General features: G+C 39.8%; 1 protein-coding gene across 1 annotated transcript in view; it reads left to right on the plus strand.

Moving 5' to 3' along the window:
• Positions 1–18,854, plus strand: part of LOC109928628 (transient receptor potential cation channel subfamily M member 6-like) — a 172,628-nt gene that overhangs the window by 136,923 nt on the left and 16,851 nt on the right. Inside the window, exons 28-33 of the mRNA XM_048593519.1 lie at positions 4,735–4,835; positions 6,893–6,942; positions 13,530–13,552; positions 14,465–14,515; positions 16,803–16,868; positions 18,184–18,470. Coding sequence (XP_048449476.1) covers positions 4,735–4,835; positions 6,893–6,942; positions 13,530–13,552; positions 14,465–14,515; positions 16,803–16,868; positions 18,184–18,470 — 578 coding nt within the window. The remainder of the gene's footprint in view (positions 1–4,734; positions 4,836–6,892; positions 6,943–13,529; positions 13,553–14,464; positions 14,516–16,802; positions 16,869–18,183; positions 18,471–18,854) is intronic.

An 18,854-nucleotide genomic window follows, 5' to 3' on the forward strand; every position in this document is an offset into this window, starting at 1 on the left:
TATTCACATCAATGATGTCATGATTATCATCATTGGCAGTCCCTTAACTTGAGGATGATGTCCACTCAGAGTGACCAAATTGTTAACGTGCTATCAGCCTCATGGATGCACTACAGTGACTCCAACCTGTCCTGATGTTTCAAAACCGAGAGCTCAACTATCTGCAGTTGGAGATTCTTTCTGCACATATGATCATCCAGGGCACATGAAGTGTCCTTGACTCCCTGCATGGCACAGGGTGGACCACGCACCAAGCACCATGCCCATGGTTCCATGCACCAAGCTGTCCTGGCATATTTTAAGGCTAGTTTTCAGACTATTTACTTTAAACTGGAGAGCAGAAAATAAAATAACTCACTAATCAGCTCCAATGAATCTTGCTCTTTGCAAATAGATAGTCTCACTACAGACTCACAAACCTATCACCTTAACATTTACTGAGACATCACTGATTCTTTTTCAAACTGGGTGCATGCTGATTCCCAGCTGCTGTCTTGAGACTGTCTGTCCTACGAACAGGCCTCGCTCCTACTTTCTATCCTCCTGTTCCATGCCATTTTCAGATTGGCCTGCTGCCTATCCAACCTTCAGGTAACATGGTACCATTGCACCATCAAAGATGATCCACCATAGATTCTACCACAGGGTACATCCAGAGATTATCAACTTCTGTTTGTGAATTCATGGTTATGAAGTAATTAGAAGTGTTCTTTTCAATAGTGGTGGATGGCATTATCATCCTTCCAGCCTCAGACTGGCTGTGAGAATTTGCACATTCTCCCTGTGTCTATGTGGATTTCGTCCGGGTGCTCCAGTTTTCTTGTACAGTCCAAAGATGTGCAAGTTAGGTGGATTGGCTTTGCTAAATTGCCCATAGTGTCCAGGGATGTGAAGGTTAGGTGGATTAGCCATGGTAAATGCAGGGTTACAGGGATGGGGTAATGGGGTGGGTCTGGATGGGATGCTCTTCTAAGAGTCTGTGTGGACTCAATGGGGTGAATAACCTACTTTTACACTGCAGGGATTCTATGATTCTTTGATTCTATTTTGATTCTAAGAACAGAGGCATCACCCTGTGATGAAAGGGAATTTTGTTTATCTGGTCTATAGATTGCTCTGTGACTTCAATAAGTCAAAAATGATGTTTAGCATACTGTTTGATTTCTCAGGCTTTCTCTCTCTGTGACTTATCCTTTAGTCCGGATTTATTTTAGGTGTCAGCCCTGAGCTATTGGATTGTTGCCTTCTTAGTGTGTGACCTCAGCCTGTTCTGCTAGATAATGAAGTTGCCTGAATGAAGCTAGTCCTGGTGACTTCAATGCCTGAACTGGATGGTTTGAAAATTGGAATCCAGGAGGACTAATTTTATTTGAGAGATAGTGGGAACTGCAGATGCTGGAGAATCTGAGATAACAAGGTGCAGAGGTGGATGAACACAGCAGGCCAAGCAGCATCAGAGGAGCAGGAAAGCTGACGTTTCGGGCCTAGACCCTTCTTATTAGAGGAGCAGGAAAGCTGACGTTTCGGGCCTAGACCCTTCTTATTAGAGGAGCAGGAAAGCTGATGTTTCGGGCCTAGACGGGTCTAGGCCCAAAACGTCAGCTTTCCTCCTCTAATTTTATTTGATCCCAGTTTTCTGAAATTGAATTGGGTAACTGAAGATTTTCCAGACAGGTTATGAGCTGCTTTTGGAATTGTTCTCTCTATGTGGGCTACTTTAGGGCTGAGACATTGATTCTTCCTCTTCTAGTTCTTGCGATTTCTTTGTACAGGGTGTTGCATTACACTGTTAGTATCTACAGAGTTAATTGACATCATATATAATGGAGAAAAAGGACTGTTTGTGGGAGGGGGTAACCAGTTCTGTTCTGAAGAAGGGTCACTGGACCCGAAATATTAACTCTGCTTTCTCTCCACAGATGCTGCCAAACCTGTGTATCCAAAATCCAATTTTGAATGAAAAAAATAACAACTCCTTGGATATGCTTGTTGCTGTCAGGTTTTCCTTTCCAATAGGAGGTGTAACCCTTTGCTTGTTCCTTCAGCCATCCCTCCCCATGATGGCAGGTCTCGCTAAGACCACTGATGTTAATCTGGAAACTTAGCAGTTGTTGTGATATGATTGCAGTTCTTCTTTTATGACAGTCACTGTAGAAATCATCCGGTCTTGTACCTTTATTCTTTCATGAGCTTTGGACACAGCTTCAAGTTCAGTATATTTTGCCCATCTCCATTTACCCTTGAACGGTGTGGCCTGATTGACCACCATGTGGAGATGGTGGTGTAGTGTTAATGTCACTGGTCTAGTAATTCAGAACCTCAGGCTAGTGTTCTGAGGGCATGAGTTTAAATCCCACAAAGGCAGACAGTGAAAATTCATTTCAATTGTAAAAAAAAAACTGGAATTAAGAACTAGTCCAACAATGACTATGTAACTGCTGTTGATAGTCGTAAAACAAAAAATCTGGCTCACTAATGCCCTTTAGTGAAGGAAATCTTAACCACCCTCTGGGCAATTAGGATTGGGCAATAAATGTTGGTTTAGCCATTGATACACACATCACAAGAATTAATGAAAAACAAACTTTTATAGGACAGTTAAGAATCTTCACATGACTGTGCATCTGGAATCATATGTAAGCCAGACCAAGCAAGGATGGTAACTGTCTTTCCCGAAAGGATATTAATGAAGCTGATGGGTTTTTACAAGAATTGATGATGGTTATCATTGTCACCCTCAGAGAGACTGGCTTTATAATTCCAAATGTGTTAGTTGAATTTAACTTTCACTGGCTGCCACGGTGTGATTTAAACTTGTTTCCAGAGCATTGTCTGGGCCTTGGAATTACTAGTCCAGTCACATTACTGCTATGCCACCACTTCTTGCCAAACTAATGTTCCAACATTTCAAGTTGCAAAATCAAAAGATCCTTTCTTAGTCTACGAATATGTTGATCCTGAAAGATGTGGTTCTACAGCCAGGAGAAAGTGGGACAGCCAATTTTGTAGCACCTTTCCTAGCCTCTTTCACATTAGTGTGATAGAAGATATCCCGAAGAGGATTGCTCAGTCACTGATGCTGCTATCCAAAGACTCTTCTGTCCCAACACAGAGTCCAATGACCTTCATGCCCCTGGTGTGTATGTGCCAATTCTTGACTATCGACTCTGAGATACACAGCTCTGTCCGTGTCACCAATTCTCCCTCAGTTGACAAATGGCACCCTGGTAGAAGCCTGTGACTTTGTTTAATATAGAGTTCTTAGGGTGCTGTCATTGTCCACACAATCGTGATGGTTTAGTGATAAAATTTGGTTACTTGTTGAGCCACCACGATCAAGATACCCTTGTGACTGTAGCCTTCTATATGTCTTCATAGCTGGTGAAAACACCTGGGCAGCACAGTGGCTCAGTGGTTAGCACTGCTGCCTTACAGGGCCAGGGACCTGGGTTTGATTTCACCCTCAGGTGTGGAATTTGCACATTCTCCCTGTGTCTGCTTGGGTTTCTTCTGGGTGCTCTGCTTTCCTCTCTCAGTCCAATGATGTGCTACATGGATTGGCCATGCTAAATTGTCCATGGTGTCCAGGGATGTGTAGGCCAGGTGGGTTAGCCATGGGAAATACAGGGTTATAGGGATGGGGTGGGAATGGGTGGAATGTTCTTCGGAGGGTTGGTGTGGACTCAATGGGCCAAATGGCCTGCTTCCACACTGAAGTGCTTCTTTGATTCTAACACAGTGTTCCTTCATCTGCTCTGCCATTGAAGACTTTTACAATCACAATACGACATTGGACAGGCCTTCTTCGAGCTGGTAGCTATGTTGTACTATAATTTTCATGCCCCATAGCTGTACTTTAAAATAGAATTGATATTTAGAAAGTGGGGATTGGAGAATTATTAGACATTGAAAGTTGCTTTAAGGTCTATGTAATGGATCTGAGAACTTTACCAGACAAATTTGAGACTGCACTGGATTTACCTTCCATGTGATGTCAGTTTGAAATAATGTAGAAATATTGCTTGCAGGGATTCTCACTTCATTTTTGTGTAGAGCCTGATATGTCTCAATTTATGCCACCAGGTCACAGCTGAAATTGCTTTGCATTACCGTTAAACCTGCAAAATATTGCAGGTCATTCATCTATTAGGAATCAGGTATATAGCAATGCTCGAATGTCACTATACACACACAGTTAATTTGGTTTGTCTGAGCTCACTCAGTGCATCACATTCATATAGAAGTGTAGAGAGTTTTCTCTGCAATGCTTGATTCACATGTAAGGACCTTTTCATGAGTTGTACTTTCTTAGGTTTTCTTCCTAATTTTATGTGAGAGATATGGATTTTGGGAACCATGGTTTACATATAAGTATATATGATAAATATGTAGCAGGTGAACATGTTGAATGTTCATTTGTTAAAGCTATGTTTCTGTGAGGTGGAAGGATGTGGATGAGGCAACATTGGTAGGAAAATCTATCCTGTTCTGTTACATCACAGTGATGAATATGGATTATTAACCTCAGTTATGGCCCTAACTCCTTTCAGGTGCCTAGTATAATATCAGTAACATTTTATACAGTGATAAATGTGGTTTATTTGTTTTTGTTCTGGCATTAGCTTCTGAAGGATCTTCACAAAGGTTTGATCCAGGAGAAAAAAAAAATGTAGCTCACTGCCTATGTCCAGAAGTCTAATACCCTGAAAATCCTGTTCCTGTGCTTTGCTTCAGCAGGTAATGAAGCTGTCAGTTGTCCAAACCAAAACATTCATGATCAGGATGGCAGCATGATATCGAAACCATGCAGTGAAGTTGTAAGGACATCATTTGAGGTGACGTATAGTGCACACATGGGCACTGGTTAACTCAGTTGGTTGGATAGTTAGCACGAGTTAGACCTGGAATGCTGAGTTCAATTGTGTTCCAGCTGAAGTAAACTCTGCTAGCCTCCTCACTCGAACTGTAATAAAAAAATCGTAACACTTTGCTGCGCTCAGGAAAACAATTGCTAAGGACTTGCCCTAATGCGGTAAACCAAAAAAGATTTTTATACATAATTGACTGAACATTAAACCATATGTTTTAATGTCCACAAAGTAGATTTGTAGCTTTTCTCCAACCAGCTGGGTTGGAATTAATTTCATTTGCATTAAGGATTAGTAAACAAAAGTCTTGTAAGAAGTGTTGAAGTTTGTTTGCATCTTAACCTGACATCAGTTCAGAAAAGAAATGGTTCATTTTAAAATGACCCAGAATTTATGGTCTGTGGTATGGAACAATGCTTGCCGTTTAGCTCCCGAACAGTTGACTACAAAGTTTTATCAGGCTTTGGAGTGAATACTCTAACGTGTGTTTGATCCAGTGCTGTGCCTTTTACAGTGTGTCTGTGCTGTTTGTGACATTGGCAAGAAATAGGGAAGCTTTCAACTAATTGAGGAATTATTTCCTAACCCCCACAGAATCTAAACAAGGAAGTCGAATACAGAAAATACAAATTAGAGTTTAAGTATGTTCAAAAAGTGAAACAAAGATTGGGAAAGATTGTTGAGAGAGATATATAAAAAAAAGAGATAAAAGGTAGAAGGAGTAAGACTAATTAAAAAAAGACTCCAGCTGTTAATTATGGAGCAGTGAGTTTCCTAGCTGTAGGCACGGATAGAGTCTTGCAGTTCTGAAGAGAGTCATACCAGATTAGAAATGTTAACTCCGTTTCTCTGTCTACAGATGCTGCAAAACCTGCGGAGTTTTTGTCGCATCCTCTGTTTGTTTCAGATTTCCGGCATCCACAACATTTTGATTTCTTTACAGAGTGCTGCTCTCTTCTACCAATTCATTCTTTTCTTCAGATTCAACATGCTGCTAAGCAGCTACTTAATAATTTTAAAAATGAATCTGCTACCTGGGGATACCAAGCTCCAATTCTGCCCTGGACACACCCATTCCTGGTGGGGTTAACTGTGGCTCACAATCAAGGCTTTACGGGTGTTTTCCTTAGTTTATTGCCTGCCAACTTACTCTGAGTTCGTATGAGTCTGGAGTCACAGGGATTCCCAGTGTAGTGAGTGTCTCCCTCAACCCTTCATGTCACTGGTCATGCTAGGGACAGACTTTGTCCAGAAACAAAGCCATGGAAATTCCTGTGGTTCTGTGACCAAACCGAGTTTACAGACATTTCACAGGCATTACAGTGGAATTCTGAAGCAAAGATCAGGGAGCTTGAATCCCTATGTTTTCAATTGTGCACTAAGGGCCAGGGTAATGTGATTTTGCATCCAGTTAATTTTCGTCTGGGAAAAACAAAGGACTTAAGCAACTTGTCAGGAATAAGTGACAACTAACAATAAATGTATGCTAGATTTGGAAACATATTTTTACAAAAACAACATAAACGTTCATCTTTTGAAGTGACAGCTTATTTCTCATGAGAATTTTTTTTGACATCGTTAGGTCTTTTTAATCCCGAATTTATTAGGTAGTTGGTGCTCAAAGCATGACAAAAGAATTCCGACAAAGTAAAACACTGTCACTGCTGAAAAGTTGAAATAAAGTCTGAAAATGATGGAATTGGAAAAGCAAAATGCTGCAAATGTTTGAAATCTGAAGCAAAAAAAAAATACTGGAAATCAACAGGTCAGGCAGCATTGCTGGACAGAAAAGTAGATGCTTCAGAAAAATAAAAGGTCACAAGCCCATAAGTTAATTCTGTTTCTTTATCCACAAGCTCTGGCAGACCTTCGGAGTACCCACAATATTTTTTGTTTTGTTACAAACATTTCTGAATCTTGCTTTTGCTTTGCTGATGAATTTATGCGATAGTTTTATCACTGAATTACTACTTTGTGTTGTGCAAAGTAAAAGACAAGTAACCAGGATATTTCTTAATTTTCAGGATCTGACTAAAGATTCCTTTTTGCTAAGTAAACTAAGCAGGAAATCCTCGTAAGTATTTCAGTCAGTCATTCTCTTAATTATCAGCCCATTTTTAAATAGGTAAAGCAGAAAGACTGTATTTTTGGATGAGGTAATATGATACTCTTATACCTCTGGTAGGTTGTGATATTTTTCAATAGATCCCACCTTGCATATTTAAGTTACACTGCACTGCAACAATTGTTGTGCTCCAATATGTACATTCAGATTGTTTATCAAAACATCTTAATTATATGAAGTGACTTTTTAAAAAATTTGCTCATGGGATGTGGCCATTGTTGGCTTGTTCAGCATTTATTGCCCATTAAAAGTTGCTCTAAGAAGATGGTGGTGAGCAAAGGGAATTCCAGGATTTTGATTCAGCGACACTGAAGGCACGGGGATATATTTCCAAGTCAGGAAGGTGAGTAGCTTAGCGGGGAACTTGCAGGTTGTGGAGTTTCCATGTATCTGCTGGAATTTTCTTTTGGTCTTATCACTTGACATTGCAGCATGTAAATGTACTTATCCCAATAATCTACTGGAGGACCTTTAAATTCCCAGCTTTGTTCTCTGCTAATAAGACGTCAGGAGTTAGAAAAAGATCAGTTAGCTTATTGATTGTTAGTCTTTTAATATCATAGCTAACTGAATTTGAGTGTAAGCATTATTGACAGCTTCATTGAGGGGGCTCAATTCTATCCCCTACAAAAACTTGGTCAAGGATGATGGGGATGATGTGGATAATGTTAATGTAAAATTGACACAGCTCAGTTAGCTTTACAGGTCTGTCCTACCAACATATTGCAATGTCAAAATATCAAGGGAGCATTAATACAGCATTGTTACATCTTCCATGTTATTTATTCTGTAGTCAAAATAAAATAGTGCTGATTTAGTGGCAGTTTTAGGTGGACTTGTGCTCCTCTGAACTAGGTTGAGACTAGTTTTCACACAAGACCCTTGCAAACGGGAAACTTCCACCTTAAAAGTCTGACCCTGAGGCTGCCAGCCCTTCAGGAAAGCCAGGGAATCTCTCACATTTGTTTTTGGAGTCAATGGGAAGTAGATTGCAATCTACTATTTTTAAGAAGCAACTTGAATGAAACATATATGAAAGCCTGAGCGGGCTTGATAGGATAGATACGGAGAAGATGTTTCCTCTTGTGGGAGAATCTAGAACTCATGGTTACCATTTTAATACAAAGATGCAGAGAAGTTTTTTCTCTTTTAGAGGGTTCTACAACTTTGGAGCACTCTCTTCCTCAAAAGGTGTTGGAAGCAATGTCTTTGAATATTTTTAAAGGCAGAAGTGGATAGATTCTTCTCAGCAAAGGAGATTAAAGATTGTCAGAGACTAATTGAGGTTGCAGTCAGATCAGCCATGATTTTATTAATTGGTGGAGCAGGCTCGATGCGCAAGATGGCCAACTCCTGTTCCTAACTTGTATTTTCAGACAAGATTGCCACTTAGACTTTTAAACTCGACTAGATACAGGTAGGGCTTTCTCACAAGATCTGCTCCTTCATCCCATGAATCAGTTAAGTGAACCTTCTTTGCACTGTTTCCAAGGTGATATATCCCTTCTTTAAAGAAGCAGTACAAAACTGTATACAGTACTCCAAATGTAGTCTCAATGTCCTGCAAAAATTAGCCAAACTTCCTTACCTTTAAATACTGTTCCACTTGGAATAAACAACAATATTCTGTTTGCATTCCTCATCACTTACTGGAAATCCATACTAATGTTTTGTGATTTGTGTATTAGGTTACCTGTATCCCTCTGTACAACAGAGTTCAGCAATCACATTCTATTTAAATAATATGCTGCTTTTCTTTTCTTCTTGCCAAATTGGATGTTCTCCCACAGCATGCTCCAGCTTTCCACATTTTTGCCTGCTCACTTGAGCTATCCATGTCCACTTCCAGGTGATTCTCCTATCTATCTTTTTATTATCAGTAAATTTAGCAGCCATGCATCTGGTCCATTTACACTGATATGGTTGCTAAGCAACTTAGGTTCAGATCCCTGCAGTAATCCACTTGTTATACCTCGTCAGTCAGAACATGTCTCCTTTATCTCTATCCTCGGTTTCCTGTTAGCTAAATCAATCTTCTTTCCATGCTAACCCTACACCATTAGTTCATAACTGGCACTTTGTATTCTGGAAATCCAAGTACACAGTATTTATAAAGATCCTCTTTATCTATGTTGTTGTTATTTCCTCAAGGAATTCTAAGAAATTAATGAAACATGATTTCCCTTTTGCAAAACCACGTTGAGTCTGCTTGATCGCATTTAGCTATTCTAAAAAACTCTATAACCTCCTTATTAATAGATTCTAGAACTTCCCCCTGACAGATATTAGGCGGTTTCCTCTTTTAGTCTCCCTATTTTTCTTGGAGAGCAGTTATGTCACTATTTTACAAGGGGACCTATCCAGAATCTAGGGGAATTTGGAAAATTAAAAATTACAAGTAATGCATCTACTATAGAATCAAAGAGACAAAGAATTCTACAGCTCAGAAAAGGGCCTTTCAACCCACTGAGTCCTTGTTGGTTAAAAACATGCACCAAACTATTTTAATCCCATATTCTAGCTCTTGGCCCATAGCCTTGTATGCCTTGGCATCTCAAGCGTACATCTAAATAATTGTTATGAGTATTTATTGTGTCTCTAGTGAGACATAGGTAGTGAGTTCCAGATTCCCACCACTCTGGGCGATAATATTTTTCCTCACATTCCCTCTAACCCTCTGCCCCTTACCTTAAGTCTGTGCCGCCTGGTTATGAACCCTCTACCAAGGGGATAAGTTCCTTCCCATCTTCCCTGTCTTTTCCCTTCATAATTTGATAAATATGCTGTGGCCCTACCAGCATTTTATACAGTTCCAGCATCACCTCCCTGCTCTTAAAATCCATGCCTCAGCTAATAAATGTAAGTATAACATATGCCTCCTTGATCACTTTATGTACCTGTCCTGCAACCTTACAGGACTGATGGACATGCACACCAAGGTCCCTCAGATCATTGGTGCTCCTCAGGGTCCTGCAGTTCATCATGTATTTCCTTGCCTTGCTTGTCCTGCCCACGAGTATCACCTCACACTTATCCAGATTGAAATCCATTTGCTACTGATCAGCCCATCTGACCGATCCATCTATATTCTCCTGTAATCTAAGGCTATCTTCCTCACTATTTACTACATACCAGTTTTAAATCTTCTGTGAAATTATTGAAAAACCTCGTACTTTCAAGTCCAAATCTCTTACGTAAACCACGAACAGCAAATGCCCCAACACTGATCCCTATAGAACCTTACTGCACATAGGCTTCCAGTCACAGAAACAATCCTCAACCATTACACTCTACTTCATGCCATTCCATCAAATTCACCAATTGGATCTAGAATTAATTATATCCCATGGGCTTTTACCTTTTATTATCTACCTTCCATGTGGGAGCTTAACAGAAGTCCAAGTAGACTACATGAAATGCATTGCCCTCATCTAAACACCTAATCACCTCTTTGAAATATTCCATCAAGTTGGTCAGACATTACCTCTCCTTAATAAAATCTCGCTGACTATTCTTATTTAATCTCTGATTCTCTGATTGCAGATTAATTCTGTCTTTCAGAATTGCTTCCCACCTCTGAGATTAGATTGATTGGTCTGTAGATTCCTGGTTTATCCCTTTCTCCCTTCTTGAATAACACTTCCACACTGGCTGTCCTCCAATCCTGTGGCACCTCTCCTGTGGCCAGAAAGGAGTTGAAAATTATTGCCAACACGCTTGTTATTTCCTCCCTTGCCTCACTCTCAGCCTGGGACACATTTCATCTGACTGGAGATTTATTTAATTTTACTTTATTAGTTATTCTTTGGTGTTTTTAATATTCTATTCAATCTCCTGATCTACCACTAATCTTCGTGGAATTGTAAACTTTTGCTTCAATTCTGATATAATCTTTCTTACTTAGCCATGAATGATGCATCCTTCTCCTCGAGTGTATCTTCTACACTGGAATATATCTTGCTGCTGAGTGTTATGAAGTATCTCCTTAATTATTTTTCCTTTACATTTCCACTGACTTATTGCTCGGTTTAATTTTCCAGTTTACTCTCTTTTCATGCTCTTATCTTTGTGCCAATGCTTGTGCCCTCCACCTGACCTTATTTCTTCTATTTTTAATCACTATTTGCGGATATCAATCCTATGTCTGTAGGTGATATTGCTGAGGGTAATAGGTAAACAATGATTGAGATACAGCAAGGTCAAGAAAGACAAATCTGCATGGCATTAATCATTGTTGCCTTTTACCAGGGCAGTTGGTTTGGTTAACTACTTAGTCAGTTTAGCTGGACTCTGAGGATTGGGTGATGTCAGCAGCTAGCTGGCGTATGAGGAAACTCTGTATAATATCTGCAAATGCTCAGACTATGAAAATAAACTCCTGAGAGAGACATGCTATAAAACTCCCGAGCATTGCAAGTACACCTTGTATTATAGCAGTCACAACATAATGTTTTCCGTTCAGTAAGTCACTGGCTTTTGCTGTGTTCCCTATTTATGCATTTCTTTTTTAGCTTTGTGTTTACATTGATCCAATTTTATATTGATTCTTCCACCTCAGTACTGTCTACCCCAGCAAGTTACAGAGGTGGGTATAAATTACATAAATTTTATGTTGAAACATCTACTAGAACAGATTGCAGGACAGACCAATTCTTGTATTATCATTCAGATAGTCAACTACAAATTAATTTTAATCATAAGCTAAACCACAGTGAGCATGATCCATCAAAAGGTCAGTTATATCAGAGCAGATAAGCATCAATTATCAATTAAGTAATGGTCCACTAATCTATTTTTGATGGTATCCATGCCTAGTCTTGGAGTCAAAGCAAGTGGTTGAACTATTGACTGTTCACCTACCATTTTAATTTGCTTATTTTTGTTTTGGTTATTACTGTTAATAATCTGGTCAAATAGAATCTTAGGACCAATTATCTTCAGCTGTTTCCACAATTACCTTACACTCCATTATAAAGGTCAGAATTAGAGATGTTTGCTGATGATTATACAGTGTTCAGCACCATTCACGATTCCTCAGATACTGAAGCAGTCTATGTCCAAATGCAATATGACCTGGACAACATCCAGGCTCAGGCTGACAAGTGGCAAGTAATATTCATACCACGCAAATGCTGGGAAATGATTATCTCCTATTAGAGACCGTCTCACCATCACCTCTTGACATTCAATATTTTGACCATCACTGAATTCCCACAATCAACGTATTTGAGGTTATCATTGACGTGGAGCTAATATGGACTTGTCATGTAAGTACTTTGGTTACAAGACCAGGTCAGAGGCTAGGAATTCTACAGTGAGTAACTCACCTCCTGACTCCCCAAAGCCTGTCGACCATCTACATGGCACAAGTCAGGAGTGTGATGGAATATTCTCCAATTGCCTGGATGGGGGAGCTCCAACAACACTCAGTAAGCTAGATGCCATACAGGACAAAGCAGCACGTTTGTTTGGCACCACATCCACAAAAGTTGAGCCACTCCATCACCGACATTCAGCAGCAGCAGAAATTCACCAAGCACCTTAAGCAGCACCTTCCAAACCTAAAACCATTACCATCTAGAAGGACAAGAGCAGCTGACTCATGGGAACACAACAGCGAGCAAGTTCTCTTTCAAACCACTCACCATCCTGGTTTAGAAATATATTGCCATTCCTTAAGTGTCGCTAGGTCAAAATTTTGGAACTCTCTTCCTGTTGGCATTGTGGATGTACTTACACCTAATGGTCTGCAGTGGTTCAAGAGGCAGCTGACCACACCTTCTCAAAGGCAACTGGGGATGGGCAATAAATGCTGATCCAGCCAGGGACGCTCACATCCCGTGAATTAATTAAAAATAAATCAATGATACTGTACAAGAGGAGGTCATTCAACTCTTTATGCCTGTACTGGCTCTTGGAAAGTGCATTTAGTGAGTTCAATTTTACGAATCTTCCTAATATTCTTTTCATGGACAGATCCAGTACTTTATGAATTTTACTACTTCTATTACCCTTTCTGACAGCGCTAGTGGTCCTTCCACAATTGTGAACCTGCCTTGGTGTCTCAGATCCTGACTATGATACTTTTGGAGTTATTGTGGCTGAATCTTGTTGCTGTCACCATGTTCATTTTCCACAGGTGCAATGGAAACTCTGTTTTACACGAGCAGATGTAGATTTTTACCATATCTCACACATGGAGAGCAGCTTGGTGGAAATCTCTCACCCAAGTTATTTATTACAATTTGTCAGAATTTGATTTTACTTGAAATGTTTCAGCAAACCTTTTTGTGAAGATACTTTCAATCTTAAAATTTGACAGTGCATTCAGTGTCATTGGGTTGACAGTGCGATGTTACTTCCAGTATCTAAAGCGGAGATTATAAGACAATATTCAAAGACATTCTAAAAGCAATTTCCTTTGGGATTGTAAAGAGTTCTGAAAGATTTTTAATTTGTAAAGTACATTATGTACATGTAAATTGTTGATGTACTTTCATTGTGTGACTATGTGCTGTTACTTCCACTCCATACAGGTCAAACTCATGTGTTATTGATGGTAAGTGGAAGGATTTAGAATGTTTAAATGTATATGTATTTGAAGTGACTCCACTTATGCAATTTTTATATTAATTATTGAGGATTTGTCATTGACTATATTGCTCAAAATTACAGATAGTTGAGTTAAAGATTGGAAAAATAATTTCTTCTGAAAGCGAGGTCCAAGTAGAACTATGCAATACGCGGTCTTGAATCTGACTGTATTACAGCTGTTTCCTCTGCAACCAATTGGGCAAAGTCATCAGTTCCATTCCCCTGGATGGGGCAATAAATTATTTAATTCAGCCAGATTGCTGCAGACTGCTGACCAGTCCAGCTGCTCTTGTGCTAGCTCACCCAATTTTCCTGAGAAGTAATATCGTTTCCAAACATGAATTATTTCTGGTCTAAGTCACCATTATCACCGAATTACCTCATCAGCTGCGTTGATAAAGAGGAGCTGGATTGCTTCTCCAGGCCTCAAGTGGAGACCTTGGTCTTCCCTTTCTTCGTTTTGGCCAAATATTCCTCTGTCCCAGCCTTACTACGCCATATCCCCATTTGAACCAGCTGCCAGGAATTGTTCCTACCCATATCCAAATATAATGACTTGCTCTACCTTTTGACCAGAATGCAGATCAATTGACTTTTCTGAAGAATTCACATAAACGAGTTCCCAAACTCTCCTGATCGGCACTAGCTTTGGGCCATACCTGCCTACCACTTTAAAATAGGGCTGATATTTCAGTTGTGTCAAGGTCTTCTCCTAGGCTGTTCAATTTGGAGGGGCTCCTGTAATGGTAGCAACTGGAATCCATTATATTTATTCACTAAACAAAAACATGTAAGATTTAAAAAAACTTAACTCAATAAGAGAAATGTACTTGTCTTGATATTTATCTCTTGATAATCAGGATGCATTATGTTTCAGGATTTGTTACCTCATTTAAAACTTCTCAGGATCTGAACTACCATTACTCTGGTAAGGAAGAGCGAACACTATTCATTAAATCTTTCATTATCTATTCTGAGTTGAGCAAACTAAGTATTTATTGCTCACAGGTCACAAGACTGTATCAAATTGTATAGCTTCTAATGTTTCTTTTTTATTAATAGCTATTTTCTGTATTATGCATATGCCCTGTAATGTTAAGTAACTAATTACTACAGATAGTGGTGTTTTCACTTGCAAATCTCAACTACATGTTATGCCAGTCCCAGAGTAACGTTATTCAATAGAAAGAGAATATAGGAGCAGGAGTAGGCCACTTGGCCCTTTAAGTCTGTTCCACCTCCATATATTTACAGGGAGTTAAAATCAGGTATGATCTCTCTGGCCACCACATATTCCTTTCTAAATCTCTTGAAAGCATTGCTTCTTTTCCCCTCCATGACAAAAGTTTCAGGCCCAAAGTACAGTACAATTAGATAATTTTATCAGACAATATTATGGTGTAGAAATCATAGCAGTAACCAGGCACCTAAATTTGCATTGCCAGGCAGCATGGCAATTTACCATCATTGTCTCATCTTGAGCCATTTTTGGATTGGCTAGTTCGGGGCCATTAAAAAAAAAAATCACCAATGCTCCTTAGATAGCACTTTCCAAGCCCTCAACCACTACCATCAGAAAGGACAAGAGCAGCAAATACATGGTCACCACCTGCAAGTTCCCCTCCAAGATACTCACCATCCTGACTTGGAAATATATCACTGTTTCTTTGCTGTCATTGTGTCAAACTCCTGGAACTCTCTCCCGAAAGTCAGTGTGGGTCCATCTACAGTAAATGGACTACCGCAGTTCAAGAAGGCAACTCACCACCTTCTCAAGGGCATCTAGGGACAGACAATATAAGTTGGCCCAGCCAATGATGCTCACATCTCATGACGAATTAAAATAGAAATTAATTGCCTATTAAGTGTCTCTGCCCCGTCAAACACACCCAGTCAGTCTCTTGATGGCAGACCAGGGACTAACATTCCACAACAACTCTGTACTTCCACAGTAAGGCTCCTAACCACACCTCCCACCACAACCCCACCTACTGGTTGCAGCTTTGACTGCAGGTCACCCTGTAAAGTGATTGCTCTTCCACAATGGTGGTCAAGCAACTGTGGCATATTTTAGATCAAATCTTTTAAAAGTGATAGGAGGATGTCTCAAAATGGAGGTGCTTTCCTCAATGGCAGGCTGCAGTGCCTTCCATGCACATAATTAAGTTAGGTTATTAGATAAATTAATTAAATAAGCATACACTCTGTCCTCTAATTTGTTAGTCCAGTCAAAATTGATGTTGAATGAATGCTGCTGACACAGTGTCAGGTTGGGATCCATATTTGACCCAGTGACAGTGCTTGCCCAAAGTGGAAAAATCCTTCTCATCATATCTTATAACAACATGGTCAAACTTATTTATCGTGATGCCTTTTTATATCTTCATTAAAGTTTTTGCGCCACAATCTTAGCTTTTCCAATAGGCTTTGACTTGATTTCTTTTTCTTGAAACCAAAACTCTGTTGTTGAATGTGGAATTTTCCAGGATACTTCAGCATGGTTCAGTCAGCTGTACGTTTTTTAGTGGGTTTGAAAACCTTTCGCTCAATAGCTCTCGATGAAAGAATTTTGAAAAGTTAACAGGCAAATGTGACAAAGTTTTAGTGAAGTAAAATTTGTTTTGAACATATGTTGAACAGTAGAAGAATTAACCCTCATATTTACAAGCCTTGTATGGGGGTTTATACCATGGTAGAATGTGAGGGTTGGGTTATTTGAAATCCACCCAAATTTAACAGCAACATTATAATTTTTTGTTCCATTTCCTGTCCTGTCCTGTGCAAGTGCAAGTCTAATTTAGCACTCTTCACTACAACCATTGCCAGACTGCCTTTAAGTAATGCTACGAGAAGGTAGCTAGTTGTGGTTTGAAAGGGAAAGGTATTCCAATGCAGAGGTACTGGGTGACTTTTAAGGATGTGTCTGTGGAGTGTAGATGATGGCTCAGTATTTTGCATCAAAATAATAAGACGTAGGTCTGCCCCCCTTTATCTATTGCCTGGCTGCTTGACCTCATCAAAGGAATTAGCTGCAAAAATATTCCTTAATAGGGAGGGAATAAAGTTTCATCATGGAAATGCTGGCCTAACTGTCCTCTTAAAGAAATGGTGCTTGTTTTCAACAAGGAATAATAAGTACATTTGAAGAATGGAAAATAAGACATTTCTCAAGTAAACTTTTAACATTGTTTTAAATATGTTTCTTTCTCTTGCAGCGGTTGAAAGAAATAATTTAATGAGGCTTGCGCAGACAATACCATTCACGCCCGTGGATCTCTTTGGTAATGTTAATATGCTTCTGTTTTGATTTGAAGATCTTATTGCCTGTGGGACAGGGATTGCTTGTTGTGAGAACAAAATGATGATCAGCCCTGTTGGGCAGTGTGTTCTGCTAAATGAAAGCACAGGTCTGGCACTTTCTTACAATTGACAGCATTTGATCAAGATTATGTACAGTACAGCTTATTACATTGGGACACAAGTGCAGTACTTCTGCTGAGATGTTAAAATTGAGAAGATTCCACATGTGAATGTCCTAGTCCTAATTTATCTACAATGCTTTATTTTTGTAGAATGAGTATTGGATGTAACATTTACTTGAAAATGAGTGCTACAAAGTAAAAGCAAGAGAATGGGAGTAATGGCTTTTTCTTTTTCTGTGCTGTGTGGTTTCATGATTTATGACATTCCTTTGCACCAAAAGTGCATATGTGGTCAGAAGTTCCAACCAATAACCAATAAGGGTGGCACAGTGGCTCAGTAGTTAGCAATGTTGCCTTACTGTGCCAGAGACCTGGGTTTGATTCCATCCTTGGGCGACTGTCTATGCGGAGTTTTCACATTCTCCTCGTCTCTGCGTGGGCTTTCTCCGGATGCTCCAGGTTATTCCCACAGTCCAAAGATGTGCAGGTTAGGTGGATTGACTATGCTAAATTGCCCATAGTGTCCAGGGATATGTAGGCTATGTCAATTAGCCATGGGGGAATGCAGGGTTGCAGGGGTAGGGGCTGAGCCTAGGTGGGTTGCTCTTTGGAGGGTCAGTGTGGACCCAACAGGCTGAATGACCTGCTTCCACACTGTAGGAATTCTATGATTCTTAATAATCTTCTCAGTAACATTTTGTATTTCTCTTATTTTTCCTATTGCAATGTTACGATTTCCACTTATTTTAGCCAAAAATGATGTAATTTCTTCCTAAAATCAAAATGTGAATCTTTCTTTCCTTGTTTGTTTTCTCCTTTCTTCTGTTTCCCCTCTCCATTGTGCAGGGAGAGAGGAATTCTTGAAAAATAACTTGTTTTTTTTAATTGGCTACTCAATAGATTTGAAGACGGGTGTTTTAGCTCATCAACAGCATGCATCAGTTGGTCCTTACATAGATGGTATGTGTTTTCTTCACTGGTACCTGAACAGGACTTGAGTAAAGTAAAACTCTGTGGTGCCCAGAAGTACCTGGATGAGCAATTAATTCATGTTGCTTGAAAATGTACACACTTTTTGAACACCATAAAGTTGTCAGTAGACTAACTATTACAACTGCATTTTGCAGTTGCTAACATGTTGAAGATACTGCTATCATTTTATATTCCTGTGCAGCTGGTGAGGAGGTAACCATCTACAAATTGGAGGAGAGTTCACCGGTGAACCTGGACAAGAGTATGTCCTCCTGGTCTCAGCACGGTTTGGCTGCCATGATCCATGTCCTTTCCAAGGAAGAAATGGATGGAGGTCTTCGTCGGGCTATGAAGGTGTGCTGCACTTGGTCAGAGGAAGATGTGCTGAAAAGTGGGCAGACTTACATCATAAAGTCCTTCCTGCCAGAAGTAGTTAAAACCTGGCAGAAAATCTTTAGTGAAGGAACAGTGCTCCATCTCTGTCTGAGAGTAAGTGATTGAGGGTGAATGGGAGGACTTTTCAATATTTTTGAGGGGTGGGGGATGTGGCTAAAGATTTCCAATGCTCTTGGTAACTTCTGCTCATACTCTAAATATTTTAGGTTCCAATCTATCCTCAGAGTTCCAAAGGATTTGTGTGGAATAGAGTTTCTAGTTGAGGAGAATAGATAGAGCCCAGATACCTAGGGCAACTACTCCCCATCTTCCTGACCATCAAAGGGCTCATGAAAGGTTTGACAGCTGATATACCCAGAAGACCAAAGCCAACTAGTCTCAGGAATGGAACTTGGGATATAACCCTGAAAAGGATCACTGAGAATTCATTAAAAATGAATAGTTTTTCAGCTCCCTAATAAAGGGGCTGCTGATGCA

Source organism: Rhincodon typus, chromosome 3 (assembly GCF_021869965.1).
Source record: "Rhincodon typus isolate 14 chromosome 3, sRhiTyp1.1, whole genome shotgun sequence".
In the NCBI taxonomy this organism is placed as follows: domain Eukaryota; kingdom Metazoa; phylum Chordata; class Chondrichthyes; order Orectolobiformes; family Rhincodontidae; genus Rhincodon; species Rhincodon typus.